Source organism: Heptranchias perlo, chromosome 4 (assembly GCF_035084215.1).
Source record: "Heptranchias perlo isolate sHepPer1 chromosome 4, sHepPer1.hap1, whole genome shotgun sequence".
NCBI classification, from domain to species: Eukaryota; Metazoa; Chordata; class Chondrichthyes; order Hexanchiformes; family Hexanchidae; genus Heptranchias; species Heptranchias perlo.
Genome location: NC_090328.1, coordinates 30,925,392 through 30,949,812, shown reverse-complemented (window position 1 = coordinate 30,949,812; position 24,421 = coordinate 30,925,392). Strand labels below are relative to the sequence as shown.

At 47.1% G+C, this 24,421-nt stretch overlaps 1 protein-coding gene across 2 annotated transcripts in view; it reads right to left on the bottom strand.

Annotated features, from left to right (window-relative positions):
- The window catches only part of LOC137320458 (ankyrin repeat domain-containing protein 31-like), a 34,531-nt gene extending 11,406 nt beyond the window's left edge, over window positions 1-23,125 (bottom strand). The window contains exons 1-4 of one of the 2 annotated variants that reach the window (XM_067982158.1): window positions 22,991-23,125; window positions 17,291-17,373; window positions 9,734-9,822; window positions 6,843-7,067 (exon numbers count right to left, since the gene is read on the bottom strand). In XM_067982158.1, the coding sequence (XP_067838259.1) occupies window positions 7,011-7,067; window positions 9,734-9,822; window positions 17,291-17,373; window positions 22,991-23,091 (330 nt within the window). In that variant the 5' untranslated portion in view covers window positions 23,092-23,125 and the 3' untranslated portion in view covers window positions 6,843-7,010. Of the gene's footprint in view, window positions 1-6,842; window positions 7,068-9,733; window positions 9,823-17,290; window positions 17,374-22,990 lie in introns of those variants that run through there. The other variant, XM_067982159.1, reaches the window with a different exon arrangement.
- Between the last annotated feature and the right edge of the window lie 1,296 nt (window positions 23,126-24,421).

Genomic DNA, 24,421 nt, shown 5'->3' with positions numbered 1-24,421 from the left:
TCCCCACCCCACCTGTGGAATGCACCTTGGCAGCTGCCACGGGCTGCTGGCTGCAACACGTCCGTTGGGAGTGTGAGTGTTTCCCCCAGTATGGGAAACAGTCTCATTTCACCGTAAAATCCCACACTTGTTAAAAAAAGCTCAATCAGGTCATTTAATGACCTGAAATAGCTAGATAAATACACTCAAGTGGAACCCTGCTGGCTTTAATTGCCTGCGGGATTCCCACCAGCGGGGGCTGCGCACGCACCCCCGCACGCCAGCGCGGAACCCGGAAGTGGGCGGGATCGAGGCGCGATCCGGTCCCGCTCCTCGATTTCGGGATTTTAGAGGCCCCCCCCCGCCGAGAACGCACCCGAGACCGGGTGCTAAAATTGGGCCCTATGTCTCCTAGTTCTAGACTCTCCAGCCAAAGAAAACACCCTCTCAGCATCTACCCTGTCAAGCCCTCTTAGAATCATATGTTTCAATGAGATCACTTCTCATTCTTCTAAACTCCAGAGAGTATAGGCCCATTCTACTCAATCTCTCCTCATAGGACAACCCTCTCATCCCAGGAATCAATTTAGTAAACCTTTGTTGCACCACCTCTAAGGCAAGTATGTCCTTCCTTAGGTAAGGAGACCAAAACTGCACACAGTACTTCAGGTGTGGTCTCACCAAAGCCGTGTACAATTTCAGCAAGACTTCCTTTCTCTTGTACTCCAACCCCCTTGCAATAAAGGCCAACATACCATTTGCCTTCCTAATTGCTTGCTGTACCTGCATATTAACTTTGTGATTTGTGTACAAAGATGTCCAAATCCCCCTGAATGCCATTTACATCTCAGTACCTTATGAATAGAAGGAATTCACCTCTTGGCAAGAATAATTCAGTCCACACAAAATTTACATACAATATCAGCATTCTTCATCAGTTTCTGCACTTCAACATCAACCTCTTCTTTCTCAAGTGTCACTCTTATGTCTGAGGTTGTACAGCTATATTCACAATGCTACGCCAATGGTGTCTATCAACTGTTAGTCCTACTGTAAGTCTAATTGACATTCCTGTCTAGTTCCTTATATCATCCAACCATATTTTCCTTGATCCTTAAGTCTTATATTTTTCCCAGCATGATCTTCTTGCCTAAGTGGTCTCTTTCCCCTCTAGTCATGTATTCTAATTATTGGAACCTTACAACTACTTTACAACCTTTCGGATTCAACATTGATTTCAATAATTTCAGATAATAACCACTGCTCCCATTTTTTCAGTCAGCTAGTGCTGGTAATGGTTCTGCTGCTGCCATTTACAGCCACTCCTGATCAATCTTTTGTTTCTTAACCTGTCCCACTGCCATCTTCCTTGCCTTGCACCGTCATCCCTTTTGTCATTTAATCACTCGTGCCCTCTACCCTATCACAGACCTTCCCTTTTGTTCTTTCCTCCCCTCCCCTCCCCCCCACCCCCCCCCCACCCCCCCCCCCACCCCCCGCCTTTCCCTGGCTCTGTGCTTGTTCAAAAGCTTTAACTCTTTTAACACCTTCCAGTTCTGGCAAATCAGGCAGCATCTGTGGAGAAAGAAACAGTTAACATTTCAGGTCGATGACCCTTCGTCAGAAATAGAAAAAGCTTAGAAACTGTTTAATTTTCAACATGTACAGAGCCGGGGGAAGAAGAGGAGGGGAGAAAGAACAAAAGGGAAGGTCTCTGATAGGGTGGAAGGCAGGAGTGATTAAATGACAAAAGGGGTGATAGTGCAAGTCAAGGAGGGTGGTAATGGGACAAGTAAAGAAACAAAAGATGGGTCTATGAGGAGCTATAAATGGCAACATCAGAACCATTAGCAGTACTCCCTGTCCGAAAAAAAGAGCAGTGGTTATGATCTGAAGTTATTGAAATCAATGTTGAGTCCAGAAGGTTGTAAAGTGCCTAATCAAAATATGAAATGCTGTTCCTCGAGCTTCTGTTGAGCTTCATTGGAACAGTGCAAGAGGCCGAGGACAGAGAGGTCAGAGTGGGAGTGAGACAGGGAATTAAAATGGCAAGCGACCGTCAGGTGAAACAGCGATTTACTTCTTTCAATTTAGTATACTGTATTCGGTGCTCACAATGCGGTCTCCTCTACATTGGGGAGACCAAAGCAAATTGAGCAGTCTCAATTTCTCTGCTCTCCTCACTCACTCTAACCTCCTTCCCTCTGAACTTGCAGCACTCCATTCTTTCAGGTCCAACCCAGATATTGTCATTAAACCTGCTGACAAGGGCAAAGCTGTTGTGTGGCAAACAGACCTCTACCCTCTACCTTGCGAAGACCGAACACCAACTCTCTGACACCTCCTCCTGCCTCACCCTGGACCAGGACCTCATCGCCAAACATCAGGTCATAGTTTCCCAGATCATCACTGACCTCATCTCCTCCGGACATCTTCTCCCCAACGGCCTCCAACTTCATAGTTTTCCAACCCTGTGCAGCCCGCTTCTACCTCCTTCCCAAGATCCACAAACAGGACTGCCATGGGAGACCCACCGTTTCAGCCTGTTCTTGCCCCACGGAACTTATTTCTTCATATCTCAACTATTTTTTCTCCCCTTGTCCAGTCTCTTCCGACCTATCCGCAACTCTTCTGATGCCCTCCGCCATTTGCAGTTTCCAGTTCCCCGGCCCTAACCATCTCCTTTTCACCATGAACGTCCAGTCCCTCTACACCTCCATCACCCACCAGGACGCCCTCTGCTTCTTCCTTGAACGGAGGTCCAACCAGTCCCCATCCACCACCACCCCCCTCCGCCTAGCTGAACTTGATCTTACATTGAATAACTTCTCCTTTAACTCCATTCACTTCCTCCAAATAAAAGGTGTCGCTATGGGAACCCATATGGGTCCCAGCTACGCGTGCCGTTTGAGGGATATATGGAACATTCCTTGTTCCAGTCCTACACAAGTCCCCTCCCTCACCTCTTTTTCCGGTACTTTGACTGTATCGGTGCTGCTTCTTGCCCTCGCCCCGAACTGAAAATTTCTTCAACTTTGCTTCCAATTTCCACCCTTCCCTCGCCTTCACGTGGTCCATCTTCAACTCTTCCCTTCCTCGACTTCTTCATCTCCATTTCTGGGGCTAGGCTGTCCACCAATATCTATTATAAGCAACCAACGGATCAGATCAAAGCTCTGCAGTCCTGCCACATTCTGTCGTGAATGGTGGTGGACAATTAAACAACTAACGGGAGGAGGAGGCTCTGTAAACATCCCCATCCTCAATGATGGCGGAGTCCAGCACGTGAGTGCAAAAGACAAGGCTGAAGCGTTTGCAACCATCTTCAGCCAGAAGTGCCGAGTGGATGAACCATCTCGGCCTCCTCCCGATATCCCCACCATCACAGAAGCCAGTCTTCACCCAATTTGATTCACTCCACATGATATCAAGAAACAGCTGAGTGCACTAGATAATGCAAAGGCTATGCGCCCCGACAACATCCCGGCTGTTGTGCTGAAGACTTGTGCTCCAGAACTAGCTGCGCCTCTAGCCAAGCTGTTCCAGTACAGCTACAACACTGGCATCTACCAGACAATGTGGAAAATTGCCCAGGTATGTCCTGTCCACAAAAAGCAGGACAAATCCAATCCGGCCAATTATCGTCCCATCAGTCTACTCTCAATCATCAGCAAAGTGATGGAAGGTGTCATCGACAGTGCTATCAAGCGGCACTTACCAATAACCTGCTCACCGATGCTCAGTTTGGGTTCCGCCAGGACCACTCGGTTCCAGACCTCATTACAGTCTTGGTCCAAACATGGACAAAAGAGCTGAGTTCCAGAGGTGAGGTGAGAGTGACTGCCCTTGACATCAAGGCAGCATTTGACCGAATGTGGCACCAAGGAGCCCTAGTAAAATTGAAGTCAATGGGAATTAGGGGGAAAACCCTCCAGTGGCTGGAGTCATACCTAGCACAAAGAGAGATGGTAGTGGTTTTTGGAGGCCAATCATCTCAGCCCCAGGACATTGCTGCAGGAGTTCCTCAGGGCAGTGTCCTAGGCCCAACCATCTTTCAGCTGCTTCATCAATGATCTTCCCTCCATCACAAGGTCCAAAATGGGGACGTTCACTGATGATTGCACAGTGTTCAGTTCCATTTGCAACCCCTCAAATAATGAAGCAGTCCGAGCCCGCATGCAGCAAGACCTGGACAACATCCAGGCTTGGGCTCATAAGTGGCAAGTAACATTCGCGCCAGACAAGTGCCAGGCAATGACCATCTCCAACAAGAGAGATTCTAACCACCTCCCCTTGACATTCAACAGCATTACCATCGCCGAATCCCCCAACATCAACATCCTGGGTTTTACCATTGACCAGAAACTTAATTGGACCAGCCATATAAATACTGTGGCTACAAGAGCAGGTCAGAGGCTGGGTATTCTGCGACGAGTGACTCACCTCCTGACTCCCCAAAGCCTTTCCACCATCTACAAGGCACAAGTCAGGAGTGTGATGGAATACTCTCCACTTGCTTGGATGAGTGCAGCTCCAACAACACTCAAGAAGCTCAACACCATCCAGGACAAAGCAGCCCGCTTAATTGGCACCCCATCCACCACCCTAAACATTCACTCCCTTCACCACCGGCGCACAGTGGCTGCAGTGTGCACCATCCACAGGATGCACTGCAGCAGCTCGCCAAGGCTTCTTCGACAGCACCTCCCAAACCCACGACCTCTACCACCTAGAAGGACAAGGGCAGCAGGCACATGGGAACAACACCACCTGCACGTTCCCCTCCAAGTCACACACCATCCCGACTTGGAAATATATTGCCGTTCCTTCATCGTCGCTGGGTCAAAATCCTGGAACTCCCTTCCTAACAGCACTGTGGGAGAACCTTCACCACACGGACTGCAGCGGTTCAAGAAGGTGGCTCACCGCCACCTTCTCAAGGGCAATTAGGGATGGGCAATAAATGCCGGCCTCGCCAGCGACGCCCACATCCCATGAACGAATAAAAAAAAGCCCACCAACTTCCACAGCTATCTTGATTACATTTCCTCCCAGCCTGCTTCCTGTAAGGACTCTATTCCCTTCTCCCAGTTTCTCGAACTCCATCGCATCTGTTCTGACGATACCACCTTCCACACCAGTGCTTCCGATATGTCTTCCTTTTTCCTCCTGAGGATTCCACTCCACTGTAGCCTCTCGACCGTGTTCATCCTATTTCCCACAATTCTGCCCTCACCCCACTTCCCCTCCCAGAACTATGATAGGGTCCCCTTCGTCCTCACCTTCCACTCCACCAGCCTCCACATTCAATGGATCATCCTCCACCATTTCCGCCACCACCAAAAACATCTTCTCCTCCCCTCCCAGCATTCCGAAGGGACCGCTCCATCTGCAACACCCTGGTCCACTCTTCCAGCATCCCCAACACCGCTCTCCTCCCCACAGCACCTTCTCGTGCGAGCGCAGGAGATGCAACAACTGCCCCTTCACCTCCTCCCTTCCCACCATCCAGGGCCCCAAACGCTCCTTCCAGGTGAAACAGCGGTTTACTTGTACTTCTTTCAATTTAGTATACTGTATACTGGTCTCCTCTACGTTGGGGAGACCAAACGCAGATTGGGTGATCGCTTTGTTGTCTGTCCACAAGCGTGACCCTGACCTGCCGGTCACTTGCCATTTTAATTCCCCGTTCCACTCCCACTCTGACCTCAGCCTCTTACACTGTTCCAATGAAGCTCAACAGAAGCTCGAAGAACAGCATCTCATCTTTTGTTTCGGCACTTTACAACCCTCTGGACTCAACATTGATTTCAATAACTTCAGAGCATAACCACTGCTCCCATTTTTTCAGACAGCAAGTGCTGGTAATGGTTCTGCTGTTGCCATTCATAACTACTCCAGGCCCATCTTTTGTTCCTTAACCTGTCTCATTACCACCCTCCTTGCCTTGCACTATCATCCCTTTTGTCATTTAATTACTCTTATTCTCTACCCTATCACAGACCTTCCCTTTTGTTCTGTCCTCCCCTCCCCTCCCTTCCCTTCCCTTTCCCTGGCTCTGTACTTGCTTGAAAACTTTAACTCTTTAAAATCTTCCAGTTCTGACGAAAGGTCTTTGACCTGAAACGTTAACTCCACAGATGCTGCCTGACTTGCTGAGCTTTTCCAGCATTTTCTGCTTTTATTTCAGATTTCCAGCATCCACAGTATTTTGCTATTGATTTCAATAACTTCAGATCATAACCACTGCTCCCCTTTTTTTCGGACAGTGAGTGCTGCTAATGGTTCTGATGTTGCCATTTTACAGCTCCTCTAGACCCGTCTTTTCTTTCTTAACCTGTCCCATTACCACCCTCCTTGCCTTGCACCATCATCCCTTTTGTCATTTAATCACTCCTGCCCTCCACCCTATCAGAGACCTTCCCTTTTGTTCTTTCCTCCACTCCCCTTCCTCCCCCACCCTTTCCCTGGCTCTTGCTTAAAAACTGTTTAATCTTCATTTTTTTCCAGTTTGACGAAGAGTCATCGATGTGAAATGTTAACTCTGTTTCTTTCTACACAGATGCTGCCTGACTTGCTGAGAATTTCCAGCATTTTCTGTTTTCATTGATACTGAACAACATGTTGAAAAACATTCTCATACTTCTTATCCACATTCCCCTTATTAACCTAACTACCAGTTTCAACCTTCTCACCCAATCCAACTTTCAATGGCAGCTCACACAATCAATTGATTGAACTTACAGCTGACAGGTGCAGCAATCTTAATATGGAGGATTGACATATATGGGTGATGAAATTTTAAGTGCGAGTATTTTTTTGAGATGTTTTTTATTATTTGTTCTTGAGATGTGGATGACGCTAGCACGGCCGCATTTATTGCCCATCTTAGTTGCCCAAGAAGTTGGTGGTGAACCTTCTCCTTCAGGTGGACCTGCAGTCCTTGTGGTGATGGGGCTCCTACAATGATGTTAGGTAGAGAATTTCAGAATATTTACCCAGCAACAAAGGAACAACGACATATATCCAAGTCAGGATAGTGTGCGACTTGGCAGTGATGGTGTTCCCACAAGATTGCAGCTCTTGTCCTGTCGGTGGTAGAGATCATGGGGAAGGAAATGTTGACAAAGTGTAAATGACATGAATTAACTATTTATATTGTGCACTAAACAAGCCATTGGCTAACTTGTCACTCAGAGAGTGATCAGTCTCCTTTTATATTCAGAAATCAAAAAGGCTCAATGCGGGACACCAAGATTGAAAATAATAAAAAAGAAATAAATCAGGAATTAGTGATTAGGTGTTCTAAAAGCCTGAAGATTGTAGGAGAAAAGACTTTCTCGCTTTTCCCATCCCACTCCCTTACAGCTCTCGTTAACTTGCCTGCAAGGATATGGTCCCACCTCTGTTCAAGGCATATCGTCCCATCAAAACAGCTCACTGCTGCCACAGAAATGGCCCTAAGAAAATTAAAGCTTCCCTCCAACACCATAGGCAGGAATTTGATAGAAAATTATTTGGGAGCTGTTTTACCAACTCCCTGCTTCCTATACTTCTGACATTTTCTACCATAAGTGATGCCATTCAAATAGGGGTGAGCATATTAGAATTACATGCAAATGTCAAGAAGTACATCATACGACATAATTCCCAACATGTGTATCTTTAGCAATGCTGAGCACAAGGGACACCTGTTTGACTTGAAGAAAAATTATTATTTGGCAGGTTGTGATCAGAGTGCCACAGATGATGGCCATGTACAGTCACAGCATAATGGTAGTGAGCAACCAGCAATAAATATGGACAGGGGAAATAAAGAAAATACTAAAAATATATATTAAGTATAAAAACCAACATAAAGGGCTAGAAATTCGTCATCTGGCCTCCTGTAGGGGTGGATCGGGAATGGAGTGGAACTCGTCCATAGATGCGCCACTGACCCTGTCCCAAATCCCGGGGTCAGAATCATTAGCACTACTGGGACATATGCCTCAGCCAGGATTTGGCAGGGGGTGGGGGGGTGGCGGGAGAGAAAGAGATTTCTCTGTGGCATCTGGCTCTGCATTGACGGTTATGCGGAAACTGGATTCTTAAAAGAAATAAGTGTCCCCACTTCTACCGGGTCCAAGCATAAATAGCATTGGGGGCAACTGAGGAGGAACTGGCAGGAATTCTGACAGATGATAGATTCCTACCAGTCCAATCACTTTTTATGACATCTGCACAGAAGAGCAAAAATGCAAGAAGTGTTTGTCCTGACTTCCACTGGGATTTGTTATTTTACAAAAAAAATGGGGTAGAAGACTCAACACAACTAGGTAGCAGCCCAAATTCCTCCCCCACCAGCCCACTATTCCAACCTAGTAATGAGAAATTTCAGGGCTCAAAAATCTAATAAGAACATAAGAAATAGGAGCAGGAGTAGGCCATCTGGCCCCTTGAGCCTGCTCCGCCATTCAACAAGATCATGGCTGATCTTCTACCTCAATGCCATTTTCCTGCACCATCCCCATATCCCTTGATGCCTTTAATATCTAGAAATATATCGATCTCTGTTTTGAATGTACTCAATGATTGGAATTCTCTACCCCAGGCTCAAAGATTCACCACCCTCTGAGTGAAGAAATTTCTCCTCATCTCAGTCCTAAATGGCCTACCCCTTATTCTGAGACTGTGACCCCTGGTTCTAGACTCCCGAGCCAGGGGAAACATCCTCCCTGCTTCTACCCAGTCGAGTCCTGTAAGAATTTTGTATGTTTCAATGAGATCACCTCTCATTATTCTAAACTCTAGAGAATACAGGCCTAGTCTATTCAATCTCTCCTCAGACGACAATCCCGCCATCCCAGGAATCAGTCTGGTGAACCTTCATTGCACTCCCTCTATGGCAAGTATATCCTTTCTTAGGTAAGGAGACCAAAATTGTACATAATACTCCAGGTGTGGTCTCACCAAGGCCCTATGTAATTTCAGTAAGACATCTTTACTCCTGTACAGCCTCTTAGCATCCTCCTCAAAACTCACATTCCCACCCAGTTTTGTGTCATCAGCAAACTTGGAAATATTACATTTGGTCCCCTCATCCATATCATTGATATAGATTGTGAATAGCTGGGGCCCAAGTGCTGATCCCTTCGGTACCCCACTAGTCACAGACTGCCAACCTGAAAAAGACCCGTTTATTCCTACTCTCTGTTGCCCAGTTGTCAATCCATGCCAGTATATTACCCCCAATTCCATGTGCTCTTACTTCGTTCACCAACCTCCTGTGTGGGACCTTATCGAAAGCCTTCTGAAAATCAGGTTTCTCCTTATCTATTCTACTAGTTACATCCTCAAAGAACTCCAATAGGGTTTGTCAAACATGATTTCCCTTTCATAAATCCATGTTGACACTGCCAAATCCTATTATTTTCTAAATGTCCTGTTATCACATCCTTTAGAATAGATTCTAGCATTTTCCCAACTACTGATGTCAGGCGAACAGGTCTGTAATTCCCTGTTTTCTCTCTCCCTCCTTTCTTAAATAGTGTGGTTACATTTGCTACCCTCCAATCTGCAGGAACCGTTCCAGAATCTATAGATTCCAATGCAACCAATGCATCCACTATCTCTATAGCCACCTCTTTCAAAACCCTGGGATGTAGATCATCGGGTCCTTGGGATTTATCGACTTTCAAATACTCATGGTATTTATTACCACTCATCCTTCATTCCACAAGCCAATTTCTAACTTTGGTATCACACTTCATACCTGAGTATTCACTTGCTGTTGATGATTTTCCGCATGTAATCGAAAACATTTGGATTTAGGAATCAGTTGTATGACAGGTGAGGAACTTCCTAAAACAAGTAGAAAAGGTGATTATTCACTTTTGGGTGCAGTGCTCATCACTGGTCAAATTAAGGTGCATTCCGTGAACTGAGCTAATCAGGAAAATTTAGAAGGAATTGTCCATTTAACATTATTGGTAGGAAGGGAATACAGACATGGGCCCCGGTATTTACGGGGAGGCCAAGTACAGCCGAAGAACCTGGCAAGACCGGGAACGTGAAAGTCCTGCCGAACTTTTAGTTCCATTTCCTGCCCGGCAGCCGGCCAAAAGGACAATCCAGCTGGTGGCTGGGAGAGAACACCGGTGGCAGGAGGCCGCAGCCGGGGACCCTTGAGAACGGTTTCCGTCAATCGGGAAGGGGGAAAGAGAGGTCGTCAAGCGATCGGGAAGGGGGACAGAGGCTGGCAATCGGAAAGGCTGTGGGGGGTGGGGGAGCAGTGGAGACTGAAGGCCTCCTTGTAGGGCTGGGGAGCACTCCTGCTCCTGCTGGCTCACAAGGAGTGCTGGAAAAGGCACTTACCACCTTGTCGAGCCTGCAGCTCCCACCTCCATAGAACCATAGAAAATATACAGCACAGAAGGGGGCCATTCGGCCCATCGTGTCCACGCCGGCTCAAAGAACAACCAGGTGCCCATTCCAATCCCACCTTCCAGCACCCAGTCCGTAGCCCTGCAGCTTACAGCACTTTAGGTGCAGGTCCAGGTACTTTTTAAAAAGAGTTGAGGGTCCCTGCCTCTACCACCAATTCGGGCAGCGAATTCCATACACCCAACACCCTCTGGGTAAAAAAGGTTTTCCTCATGTCCCCTCTAATCCTTCCGCCAATCAGCTTAAATCTATGTTCTCTAGTTCTTGAACTCTCCGCTAGGGGAAACAGGTACTTCCTGTCTACTCTATCTGGGCCCCTCATAATTTTGTACACCTCAATCAAGTCTCCCTTCAGCCTCCTCTGCTCCAAGGAAAACAACCCCAGCCTATCCAATATCTCCTCGTAGCTTCAATTTTCAAGCCCTGGCAACATTCTTGTAAATCTTCTCTGCACTCTCTCCACAGCAATTACGTCCTTCCTGTAATGTGGTGACCAGAACTGCGCACAATACTCCAGCTGTGGCCTTACCAGCGTTTTATACAGTTCCATCATTACATCCCTGCTTTTGTATTCTATACCTCGGCTAATAACGGAGAGCATTCCGTATGCCTTCTTCACAACCTTATCTACCTGTACTGCCACCTTCAGGGACCTGTGCACATGCACTCCAAGGTCTCTCACTTCCTCTACCCCTCTCAATATATTCCCGTTTACTGTTTGCCCTCCCTAAGTGCATTACCTCACACTTCTCCGGTTTAACCCCATTTGCCACTTTTCCACCCACTCCACCAATCCATTGATATCTTCTTGGAGTCTAAAGCTATCCTCTTCACTATCAACTACAGGGACAATTTTTGTGTCGTCTGCAAATTTGCCATTCATTCCCTCTACATTCAAGTCCAAATCATTAATATATACCACAAACAGCAAGGGACCCAACACTGAGCCCTGTGGCACACCACTGGAAATGGATTTCCATTCGCAAAGACATCCATCGACTTTTACCCTTTGCTTCCTGTTACTGAGCCAATTTTGGATCCAATTCGCCACATTTCCCTGCATCCTACGGGCTTTTACCTTTCTGACCAGTCTGCCATGTGGGACCTTGTGAAACGCCTTACTAAAATCCATGTAGACAACATCCACAGCACTACCCTCATCAATCCTCCCTGCCAGGTTTTCCAGCCCCTGGGAAACTCGTGCAGCAACAGTCAATTTTAAATTGGGCTCCTAATTGCACTGTGGGAGTCCGATTTAAATATGTTAATGAAGTTTCCTGCCTCTCCATGGCGGTACACTCGGATGCCCCGATATCTGCCACCAAAAAAAAGGCAGCAGACACATGCGCAGCAGGTTGGGGACATGTTTCCCGTATTTAACTCTTTAACCCCATCCCCGACGCTCTCCGGGCCGTCGTGGGGGGGATAATATCAAGGCCATGATCTTCCCATCCTGTAAGCCACGATATAGTTTTCACTAAAAATTACATAATCATGGAGTTGAATCATCCTGTGCACAGATATGAAATTTCTATTTTCTGTACTATATACTAATTATGAATAATTGCAACTAACCTATAAAAACCTCACTGCATTCTTAAGAAGTAATTTACAAGTGATAACTTTAGGTACAAAGTCAAACTATGAACCAATGATGGAAAACAACCACTTTAAATCCCTGAAAATGGCTTGTCCAAAAGCTCAACACTTTACTGGGTATATGAATTAAATAGATCAGGAAGCAACTAGGTCAAATCCCTGATCCCTGCTTAAGTTATTGGGGGTAATTTTAAATCCCAAGAATGGGTGGGTTGGTTGGCGGGTGGGCAACAGGTTGCGCGCGAACAGAAACCCGGAATTCTCGTCCCCACTTAAAGCCGGTGGGCCAATAGCTACGGGGGCGTTTTAGGTACTTAGCACTTGCGGTATTTAGCTTGTTGTAGATTCTGCAACAGAAACGGATTTAACTACTCCTGAATGTGTCTCCCAAGGGCGCCAACATAGAAGATGAGGAAAATGAAGATGGGGTATCCATCACCAGGGCAGCCAAGCACATTGCTGCTCATGAGGCCCTAATCTCTAACAAATGCTCAATGAGCTGTGCAATGTGAAGAATTTAACATTTTTTTTATTTGTTCATGGGATGTGGGCATCGCTGGCGAGGCCAGCGTTTATTGCCCATCCCTAATTGCCCTTGAGAAGGTGGTGGTGAGCCGCCTTCTTGAACCGCTGCAGTCCGTGTGGTGAAGGTTCTCCCACAGTGCTGTTAGGAAGGGAATTCCAGGATTTTGACCCAGCGACGATGAAGGGCGATATATTTCCAAGTCGGGATGGTGCGTGACTTGGAGGGGAACATGCAGGTGGTGTTGTTCCCATGTGCCTGCTGCTCTTGTCCTTCTAGGTGGTAGAGGTCGCGGGTTTGGGAGGTGCTGTCGAAGAAGCCGTGGCGAGTTGCTGCAGTGCATCCTGTGGATGGTACACACTGCAGCCACAGTGCGCCGGTGGTGAAGGGAGTGAATGTTTAGGGTGGTGGATGGGGTGCTAATCAAGCGGGCTGCTTTGTCCTGGATGGTGTTGAGCTTCTTGAGTGTTGTTGGAGCTGCACTTATCCAGGCAAGTGGAGAGTATTCCATCACACTCCTGACTTGTGCCTTGTAGATGGTGGAAAAGCTTTGGGGAGTCAGGAGGTGAGTCACTCGTCGCAGAATACCCAGCCTCTGACCTGCTCTTGTAACCACAGTATTTATATGGCTGGTCCAGTTATGTTTCTGGTCAATGGTGACACCCAGGATGTTGATGGTGGGGGATTTGGCGATGGTAATGCCGTTGAATGTCAAGGGGAGGTGGTTAGACTCTCTCTTGTTGGAGATGGTCATTGCCTGGCACTTGTCTCGCGCAAGCTACTTGCCACATATCAGTCCAAGCCTGGATGTTGTCCAGGTCGTGCTGCATGCGGGCTCGGACTGCTTCATTATTTGAGGGGTTGCGAATGGAACTGAACACTGTGCAATCGTTAGCGACCATCCCCATTTCTGACCTTATGATGGAGGGAAGATTATTGATGAAGCAGCTGAAAATGGTTGGGCCGAGGACACTGCCCTGAGGAACTCCAGCAGCAATGTCCTGGGGCTGAGATGATTGGCCTCCAACAACCACTACCATCTTCCTTTGCGCTAGGTATGACTCCAGCCACTGGAGAGTTTTCCCCCTGATTCCCATTGACTTCAATTTTACTAGGGCTCCTTGGTGCCACACTCGGTCAAATGCTGCCTTGATGTCAAGGGCAGTCACTCTCACCTCACCTCTGGAATTCAGCTCTTTTGTTCCTGTTTGGACCAAGGCTGTAATAAGGTCTAGAGCCGAGTGGTCCTGACAGAACCCAAACTGAGCATACTCAGGCCATCTGGAACAACCACTGCCTGTTCTAAACTGGACAGCCCAGTGAAGGATAGGCTACTAGAGCCTAGACTTCAGTTGCTTCCAAGTTTTTATACACAGAGCTCCACATTGCACACACCACACCCTAGTTAAGCTCTCATATATGGATACAAGAGCCCCAATTGATACACACCACCGGAATACAATTAAAACTAATTGATATAAATCACATGGATACAATTAACACCGCCAACCCCCCCCCCGCTTCGCTTTGCACTAAACATTCCTTCAACCACGTATACACCCATTGCACACCCGCCCAATGGGTGTAGTCATGTCTTGGCATTCATGATGAAGCAAATGAAAGGGTGACTTCACAGACGGGACGCAATAATGGCCAAGACATGGTAGTGGTGATAATGATTAAATTTAATGTGGCATAATAAAAAAAATATAAGTGAACATGGCATTTTGTCAAACACCCTTGTGCATACCCTTGCTTAACCTTTCACTTTCTGCAGCTTCTACTTGGTGCATTCCCTGTGGCTTCCATGGAGGTAGTGGAAGGTTGCTCAGATATCTGCCCTGACTGCTGCGCTTTCTGGGTTTTGGAGTCCCTGGAGGCCCCGCCAATGACTGTACCTGTGCAGGGGTAGGCTCGGCCTTCAGGAGAGGAGGCTGCATTGCGGGTACTGGTTGGGGGAGGGAGGCGGGGCAACGGGTGAGTCATGGGAGCGCTTTGAGTGGAGTCTCCACTTCCTTGTCTCCTTTTGCCTTCATCCCTCTCCCGAGCGAGCGCAACATCACACCCACCACTCTGCTGGACAGCAGGTTGGTGAACAGATGTGCCACGTTGTAAGGCCACAGATAAGGTAGCTGTCACCTGTTTAAGGCAGCAGACATATTGGCATCCAAAATCTGCAAGGCCGTTGTCATGGCCTGCGTAGACTCACTTGAGAGCCATGCATGAAGCTCAACGAAGGCTGCCACTCCCTCCGTTGCAGACATTCTCGCACTTACCTGCGACAACAAATCAAACTAGTGATGGAGTTGAACACCTCCATGGTCTCCGCTATTGTGGAAAGTGTGCGTGGTACATTTTCCATTACCTTGCAAAGATGCATGCCTATCCATTGGAGATTGAGAGACTGGGAACCTGCAGATGGCTGATGACAGAACTTTAACATCTTTCACAGACATGATGAATTGATTTTATCAATGACTGTACTGTTCCAGACCTCAGCGGTCATTGGTAAGATTGCCACTTTTCTGATTATTTCCATGGCCTCCTCCTCCACATCTGTCAGCTCCACTATATGCAGTGGACCACCTCCAGTTCTGGTCCTTTCCCTTGCGTTTTGCGCTCTCTTTTACAGGAGGAGAAAGAGCAGACCTGTGAGTGACTGAAGATGAGGTCTTCACCCCATGGATGCATTGCTTTAGGTGAGGCTGACAATGAAACAGATGCGTCAGAGGGTGACTATCAGTCAGACTCATGACATTGCATCAGGATTGGGGTTGATAGCAATGGTGGGTGCATAAATGGGGAGTTGAGGAAGTACATAAAAAGTGAAGGATGGTTGCTGCTGAAACTTAACCGGGTGTGAGGAGTTATGTGATGGTGTAGGCTCACAGAGTTTGGGGGGGGGGGGTTGCACAACACAGGGTGTGGGTGAATCAGCAAATGTACTCACTTTTCCTGACTTGGTTAGGTCATTAAAACACTTCCTGCACTGCAGCCAAGACCTGGGCAGATGCTCCTGCTGCTGACCTCTTCTGCCACACCTTCTTGGTGGCAGAAGCAGGTTTCTTCCTCCTATCTGTATAACACCTCCCTCTTGCTTCACAGCAGCCAGTAGTATCTCAAATGGGGTATCTGAGAACCTGGGTGCTGACTTCTATCTATGTCCTTCCATTTTGCTTTTTACTCCTTTCTCCTTCAAAATCCATTTTTGTATTGGCCCCTTAAATAGTGGGCTTTAAATTGCATCATGCGGTGTGCAGTACGCCCGCTGTGCAGTATGGAGACGCGAAACCCAAAACTAGTATTAAGTGTCTTCAATGGAATTGCGATCAGACAATCCGACGTGCCCAAGTTACTTCCGGGTTTCCCACACGATTATTTACCCATCCGCTGAGTTCCCACTTCCATGCTAAAATCATGCCCATTGAGTCTCAGCCAGAGCAGCTGTAGGATTACTATTATTCACCTCAGTGGCCTTGGTTTAGGGAGGGGTAAATTGGAGGTGGCTTCCATTCCTGGTTGTTATCCAGTGACTCCTGTTGGAACCACATAAGTGTGGATGTCAAGCAAGGACAGGATCCAGCTTGGCTGTAATTCCCCTGCACAGACTATCAACACTTAGTCTCAAGGCTAACATAATGGCCACCTGGTCAAGATAATCACAACCCAGCAAGGACATCAGGAGAGGAGAGGAGTGGGAAAACTGGTGACAGAGAAAAAAAGAGCTGGGAATTATCCCGATTCCTGTAATTTGCAACAAAATAATACCGATATGTTGCTAATGAAGAAAATTGGCATCTTTACTGAAAACATTCAAGAGCTGGAGTTTGCTGAACTCTTTGATCAAGGCTGAGGTGTTGAAGAGTCTGTGATGACCATGAACTCTCCAACTCCCAAGCCAAAAGGAATAAATTGCTGAGTTACTCAATGCAATGAAAGAACCTGGTAGGATGTCTGAAAGATTCAATTATGTCAACCTTCCGAGGAAAAACTCACTTTTAAGTACCAGGTCATGGAGGCCCCAGAGGAGGGCCACCCATTACAGGAGCACTGAAACCTGCCAAGAAAAGAGTAGGTAAGCATTTTACAAAGGAGTCACTGAGACCCTGTGAGACCACAACTGATCCTAGTTAAGTAGATAAGTATTTAAATAACAAAATTAACAAAGCATATTACTCAATGCAAATTATATAAAATACAATGTACAATAATCCAAACATCATGTTTACTTATGTGATGCCAGTCACACCTGGGTATTCTGGTATACTTCTGAGCACTAGTTTTAAAAGGAACCCTGGGTAAGCTCTCTGGACTGGGAAGATGCAAGACATAGGAAAACTGTTTGGGGACACACATGAGGGAAATTGCAAGCAGAAAATTAAATGAGTGGCAAAAATGAGGCAAGAGCTCTCCCAATGGCCTAGTGCATTAAAGTGTCACTAGGTACAATATTAAGCAACACACACCATAAAGTCTCAGGTCTAATTCCTGGTTTATGCTGAGCTAGCTGATATGCTAGGATGTAAACCGGTGTGCCAACAGCCAGTTGACTGACACTGTCTAGGCTTACACAAAAAATTACCTCATGGGCGAGGTACCAGAAGACTGCTGATACCCAGTGAATCATACCTTTAAGAAAAATCAGTGCCTTTAAGATCGGAAGGAAGAAACTGGACAGAAGAAAAGAAAAAAGTTAATGGGGAAAAGATGAGCATATATGCACTTCTTGATAAAATTGGATGTGTAAAATCAAATAAATATTACCTCCTAATGTTGCTTCTCTGCCTGAAGTAAAATCACTCATTGTATGGTACAGTTGAAAAGCATTTTTATGAATAAACAGCAACCTATATGAAATAAGCACAGAAACATGTATTTATAACAGCAATATTGAAAACTCTAATTTGGCAAGATACAATAGCCATGTGAGTCTAGAATTCACACATCAAGCTATTGAATTCCCAATCTCAGCCCCATTGCTATGGATAGCATTAACCAATTACCTCTTCCACAAAACCACAGAAAATGTGGCTGTCTGAGGAGGCATGGGGAGTTGGGAGAAAACAGATTCCACTCCTAACAAATCTGTACAAGGCACTAGTTCTTTAATCACTAAAACCTATATATGTATAGAAAATATTTTTAAATGTTTTAAAATTTTCAAGTGTAAAACATAAAGCGTGCAGTTGAGGGAGCAATGAAACATGATGTTACAGAGGGGTAGGCCACAGACTCCATAATGCCAGTTACAAATCTTGCCCTGCAGCTTTGGTGAGGTCCTGGATGGAGCCAAGCATTTCCCTACACAGGGAAGCAACATTAATATCTGGGCTATTCTCAGTCATTTCTTAAGACTTGGCTTGGAGATGCCTGCCTGTCTACTCAAGCTTCATGCATGGAACATTATTCCAGAAGACCAGCACCAGATAGGAGCAAAGAAAGAACTAACTTGCATTTATGAAGCACCTTTCATGTCCTCAGAACATCCCAAAGCACTTCAGAGCCAAGGAATTACTTTTAAATGTAGTCACTGTTATTATGTAACCAAACGTAGCAACCAATTTGTACGTAGCAGTGAGATAAATGACCAATTAATCTATTTTGTAGTGTTGGTTAAGGGATAAATGTTGGCCAGAATACCAGGAGAACTTCCATGCTCCAAGGGATCTTTTAAGTCCATCCCAACAGGCATATGAGCAGACGACATGAAACTCTACCCCTCTCCACCACTTCTCTGAATCTTTCCAATGCCTCTGTGTTGTCAGACTGATTGTTAAACATCCAGTCCTAGATAAGCCACCATTTCCTCCAGTTAAACAGGAAAGAGAGTGGTGGTGAACGGCTGTTTTTCAGACTGGAGGTTAGTGTACAGTGTTGTTCCCCAGGGGTCGGTACTAAGACCACTGCTTTTCTTGATATACATTAATGACTTGAACTTGGGTGTCCAAGGCACAATTTCAAAATTTGCAGATGACACAAAACTTGGAAGTATAGTGAACAGTGAGGAGGATAGTGATAGACTTCAAGAGGATATAGACAGGCTGTTGGCAAGGGCGGACACGTGGCAGGTGAAATTTAACGCAGAAAAATGCGAAGTGATACATTTCGGTAGAAAGGATGAGGCAAAGCAATATAAACTAAAGGGCACAATTCTAAAAGGGCTACAGGAACAGAGAGATCTGGTGGTATATGTGCACAAATCGTTGATGCTGGTAGGGCAGGTTGAGAAAGCAGTTAAAAAAGCATACGGGATCCTGGGCTTTATAAATAGGAGGCATAGAGTACAAAAGCAAGGAACTCATGAACCACCTTTATAAAATACTGGTTTGGCCATAACTGGAGTATTGTGTCCAGTTCTGGGCACCACATTTTAGGAAAGGTGTGAAGGCCTTAGAGAGGGTGCAGAAGAGATTTACTAGAATGATTCCAGGGATGAGGGAATTGAGTTGCGTGGATAGACGGGAGAAGCTGAGGTTGTTCTCCTTGGAATAGAGAAGGTTGAGAGGAGATTTGATAGAGGGATTCAAAATCATGAAGGGTCAAGACAGAGTGGATAGAGAGAAACTGTTCCCAGTGGCAGAAGGGTCAAGAACCAGAGGACATAGATTTAATGTGATTGGCAAAAGAACCAAAAGTGACGTGAGGAAAAACTTTTTCACACAGCAAGTGGTTAGGATCTGAAGTGTACTGCCTGAGGGGGTGGTAGAGGCAGATTCAATTTTTGCTTTCAAAAGGGAACTGAGTAAGTACTTGAAAGGAAAAAATTTGCAGGGCTACAGGGAAAGGGTGGGGAAGTGGGACTAGCTGGATTGTTCTTGCATAGAGCCAGCACAGACTCAATGGATTGAATAGCCTCCTTCCATGCTTTTTTTTATTCGTTCATGGGATGTGGGCGTTGTTGGCGAGGCCGGCATTCATTGCTCATCCCTAATTGCCCTTGAGATGGTGGTGGTGAGCCGCCTTCTTGAACCGCTGCAGTCCATGTGGTGAAGGTTCTCCCACAGTGCTGTTAGGAAGGGAGTTCCAGCGACGATGAAGGAACGACGATATATTTCCAAGTTGGGACGGTGAGAGACTTGGGGGGGGGGGGGAATGTGCAGGTGGTGTTGTTCCCATGTGCCTGCTACTCTTGTCCTTCTAGGTGGTTAATGTCGCGGGTTTGGGAGGTGCTGTCGAAGAAGCCGTGGCGAGTTGCTGCAGTGCATCCTGTGGATAGTACACACTGCAGCCACTGTGCGCTGGTGGTGAAGAGAGTGAATGTTTAGGGTGGTGGATGGGGTGCCAATCAAGCGGGCTGCTTTGTCCTGGATGGTGTTGAGCTTCTTGAGTGTTGTTGGAGCTGCACTCATCCAGGCAAGTGGAGAGTATTCCATCACACTCCTGACTTGTGCCTTGTAGATGGTGGAAAGGCTTTGGGGAGTCAGGAGGTGAGTCACTCGTTGCAGAATACCCAGCCTCTGACCTGCTCTTGTAGCCACAGTATTTATATGGCTGGTCCAGTTAAGTTTCTGGTCAATGGTGACCCCCAGGATGTTGATGGTAGGGGATTCGGCGATGGTAATGCCGTTGAATGTCAAGGGGAGGTGGTTAGAATCTCTCTTGTTGGAGATGGTCATTGCCTGGCACTTGTCTGGCGCGAATGTTACTTGCCACTTACGAGCCCAAGCCTGGATGTTGTCCAGATCTTGCTGCATGCGGGCTCGGACTGCTTCATTATTTGAGGGGTTGCAAATGGAACTGAACACTGCAATCATCAGCAAATATCCCCATTTCTGACCTTATGATGGAGGGAAGGTCATTGATGAAGCAGCTGAAGATGGTTGGGCCTAGGACACTGCCCTGAGGAACTCCTGCAGCAATGTCCTGGGGCTGAGATGATTGGCCTCCAACAACCACTACCATCTTCCTTTGTGCTAGGTATGACTCCAGCCACTGGAGAGTTTTCCCCGATTCCCATTGACTTCAATTTTACTAGAGCTCCTTGGTGCCACACTCGGTCAAATGCTGCTTTGATGTCAAGGGCAGTCACTCTCACCTCACCTGTCCATGTTTGGACCAAGGCTGTACTGAAGTCTGGAGCCAAGTGGTCCTGGCGGAACCCAAACCGAGCATCGGTGAGCAGGTTATTGGTGAGTAAGTGCCGTTTGATAGCACTGTCGATGACAGCTTCCATCACTTTGCTGATGATTGAGAGTAGACTGATGGGGCGGTAATTGGCCGGATTGGATTTGTCCTGCTTCTTGTGGACAGGACATACCTGGGCAATTTTCCACATTGTCGGGTAGATGCCAGTGTTTTGGCTGTACTGGAACAGCTTGGCTAGAGGCGCAGCTAGTTCTGGAGCACAAGTCTTCAGTACTACAGCCAGGATGTTGTCAGGGCCCATAGCCTTTGCTGTATCCAGTGCACTCAGCCGTTTCTTGATACCATGTGGAGTGAATCGAATTGGCTGAAGACTGGCTTCTGTGATGGTGGGGATATCGGGAGGAGGCCGAGATGGATCATCCACTCGGCACTTCTGGCTGAATATGGTTGCAAACGCTTCAGCCTTGTCTTTTGCACTCACATCCTGGACTCCGCCATCATTGAGGATAGGGATGTTTACAGAGCCTCCTCCTCCTCCTGTTAGTTGTTTAATTGTCCACCACCATTCACGACAGAATGTGGCAGGACTGCAGAGCTTTGATCTGATCCGTTGGTTGTGGAATCGCTTAGCTCTGTCTATAGCATATTGCTTCCGCTGTTTAGCATGCATGTAGTCCTGAGTTGTAGCTTCACCAGGTTGGCACCTCATTTTTAGGTACGCCTGGTGCTGCTCCTGGCATGCTCTTCTACACTCCTCATTGAACCAGGGTTGATCCCCTAGCTTGTTGGTAACAGTAGAGTGAGGAATATGCTGGGCCTTGGGGTTACAGATTGTGCTGGAATACAATCCTGCTGCTGCTGATGGCCCACAGCGCCTCATGGATGCCCAGTTTTGAGCTGCTAGATCTGTTCTGAATCTATCCCATTTAGCACGGTGATAGAGCCACACAACACGTTGGATGGTGTCCTCAGTGCGAAGACGGGACTTCGTCTCCACAAGGACTGTGCGGTGGTCACTCCTACCAATACTGTCATGGACAGATGCATTTGCGACAGGTAGATTGGTGAGGACGAGGTCAAGTAGGTTTTTCCCTCGTGTTGGTTCGCTCACCACTTGCCACAGGCCCAGTCTGGCAGCTATGTGCTTCAGGACTCGGCCAGCTTGGTCAGTAGTGGTGCTACCGAGCCACTCTTGGTGATGGACATTGAAGTCCCCCACCCAGAGTACATTCTGTGCCCTTGCTCCCTTCAGTGCTTCCTCCAAGTGGTGTTCAACATGGAGGAAGACTGATTCATCAGCTGAGGGAGGGTGGTAGGTGGTAATCAGCAGGAGGTTGCCTTGCCCATGTTTGACCTGATGCCAAGAGATTTCATGGGGTCCAGAGTCAATGTTGAGGACTCCCAGGGCCACTCCCTCCTGACTGTATATCACTGTACTGCCACCACTGGTTGGTCTGTCCTGCCGGTGGGACAGGACATACGCAGGGATGGTGATGGAAGAGTCTAGGACGTTGGCTGAAAGGTATGATTCTGTGAGTATGGCTAGGTCAGGCTGTTGCTTGAAGTGTTTGCGGGACACCTCTCCCAATTTTGGCACAAGTCCCCAGATGTTAGTGAGGAGGACTTTGAAGGGTCGACTGGGCTTGGTTTGCCTTTGTCGTGTCCGGTGCCTAGTGGTCCGATGCCGGGTGGTCTGTCCGGTTTTATTCTTATTATGACTTTTTTTAAGCGAGATTGTACAACTGAGTGGCTTGCTAGGCCATTTCAGAGGCAATTAAGAATCAACCACATTGCTGTGGGTCTGGAGTCACATATCGGCCAGACCGGGTAAGGACTGTAACTATTCTATGATTCTAAACATGGTCCCCACTACAAATTCTGTACACTCGCCACCAATCCATTCCCCTCTACAGCCACTGTCATAGGTTGAAATGTACTGTTCGCAAACTTGGTATCCTGTTTGACCCTGAGCTGATCATCCGGTCCCATATCCACTCCAACGCAAAGGCCACTTACTTCCACCTCGTTCTTCCCTCAGCCCATCTGCTGCTGAAACCCTCACCCGTGCCTCTTGTCACCTCAAACTCAACTGTTCCAATAGTCCCCCAGCCAGCCTCCCATCCAACACAAACTTCATCGCATCCAAAACACTGCTGCCTGTATTCTAACTGGTACCAAGTCCCTCTCACCCTGTGTACACTGGCTGCCACTCGCCCAAAGCCTCAAATTAAAATTTTGATAGGTGAGGCGGGGCCCGCGGCCCCGGTGCGAGAGGCGGGGCCCTGGACTCGCGCTGTATGTAACGCGGACGCCGCTCTTTTGCCGCCAGTGACAGGGTGTTACCGTCTCGGGCTCCAGTAGCCGTTATAATTCGGATACCTCTCCACGCGCAGCTCGTCCTCCTCGACGTCACTCTCCTGGACCGACCCCGCCACGATGGTCTCTTCGCTTTCACAGTCCGACGTCGGTTCGCTCTCCATTTCCCTCGCGCTTCCTCTGCTGTTTCCGCGAGAGCGCAGCCTCCACCCGCGCGTGCGTGCCGAGCCAACCGATGGGCCGCCCCACCAGACCCGCGTACGAGCCAATCACTCGGCAACCTATGCGCCTGCGTACCCGATAAAACCAGCGGCCACCCATCCCGGCAAAGCAGTCCACAGCAACCGCGCATGCGTACTGTCCAATTACTGGATCAGCATGCGCACCGCACGCGCGCCGGGCAAATGGTTGAGGTGTGTGCTGGAGGCCGAGTAAATAGTACAACCTGTACATGGAGTCTGTGGACATTGAATGTTCGGGTTTAGGTTTAACTCGATGAGAAGAGGGGAGGAGAAAATTACAGGGATTGGCAGAATCTGGAAGAAGCCATGCCCTCCTATTTCCAAACTCCAGGTTCTTCAATGGGAAAATATTTTTTGTGAGTGTTACTTTTTTGATTTTCTGTAAATTTATTTTGGATGTCAGTTTTTTTTAAAAAAATGCGCTAGTAGATTCCCATGCTCGTGCAATGTGCTCGTGCAACGGTATGCTATTAACAGTAAGGTTGTTAATTTGTTTATAATGTATTATCAGGACCATTGATTTATCATGACTGAATAAAATAAATAATGTTTGTATTACACTAGCAGATCTTCTGTGGTGTTGCTCACAGTGAGTCCGGCTATTCGCCGTTCTAAAACATTAGGGGTGTATATGCCATGTAAGGGATAAGAAAATGGCAGACTCTCGCACGAGTACATTTCAGTGTCTTCACAGTGGAGAAAGAGGACAAGATACAAAGGAACCTAAAATAAGTCAGTGGATTTAATAAGTTAAAAAATGGTAATGGAGGAAACAATGGGACTTAAAGATAGATAAATTGCCAGGATCTGATGGTTTGCATCCCAGGGTATTAAAAGGAAATTGAAGATGCATTAGTCATAATTTGCCAATGCTCTCTAGATACAGGAACTGTGCCTTTGGATTGGAAAAATGCAAATGTAACTGCATTATTTAAGAAGGGAGGGAGAGAGAAACCAGGTAACTACAGTTCTGCCAGTTTAATATCAATTACTGGAATCTATCATCAGAGACAGAGTGACTGAGCACTTGGACAAGTTGATCAAAGAGAGTCAACATCCACTAATCTAGTTGAATTTTTTGAGGAGGTCACTAACGTGGTGAATAAGGGAGTGCTTATCGATGTTGTCCATATGGACTCCCAGAGGCATTTGATAAGGATCCACGCAAGAGATTATTAGCAAAAATGAAAGTGCACGGTAATCTTGTGACATGGTTTGGTAATTGGTTGGGAGGTAGGAAAAAGTGAGTACA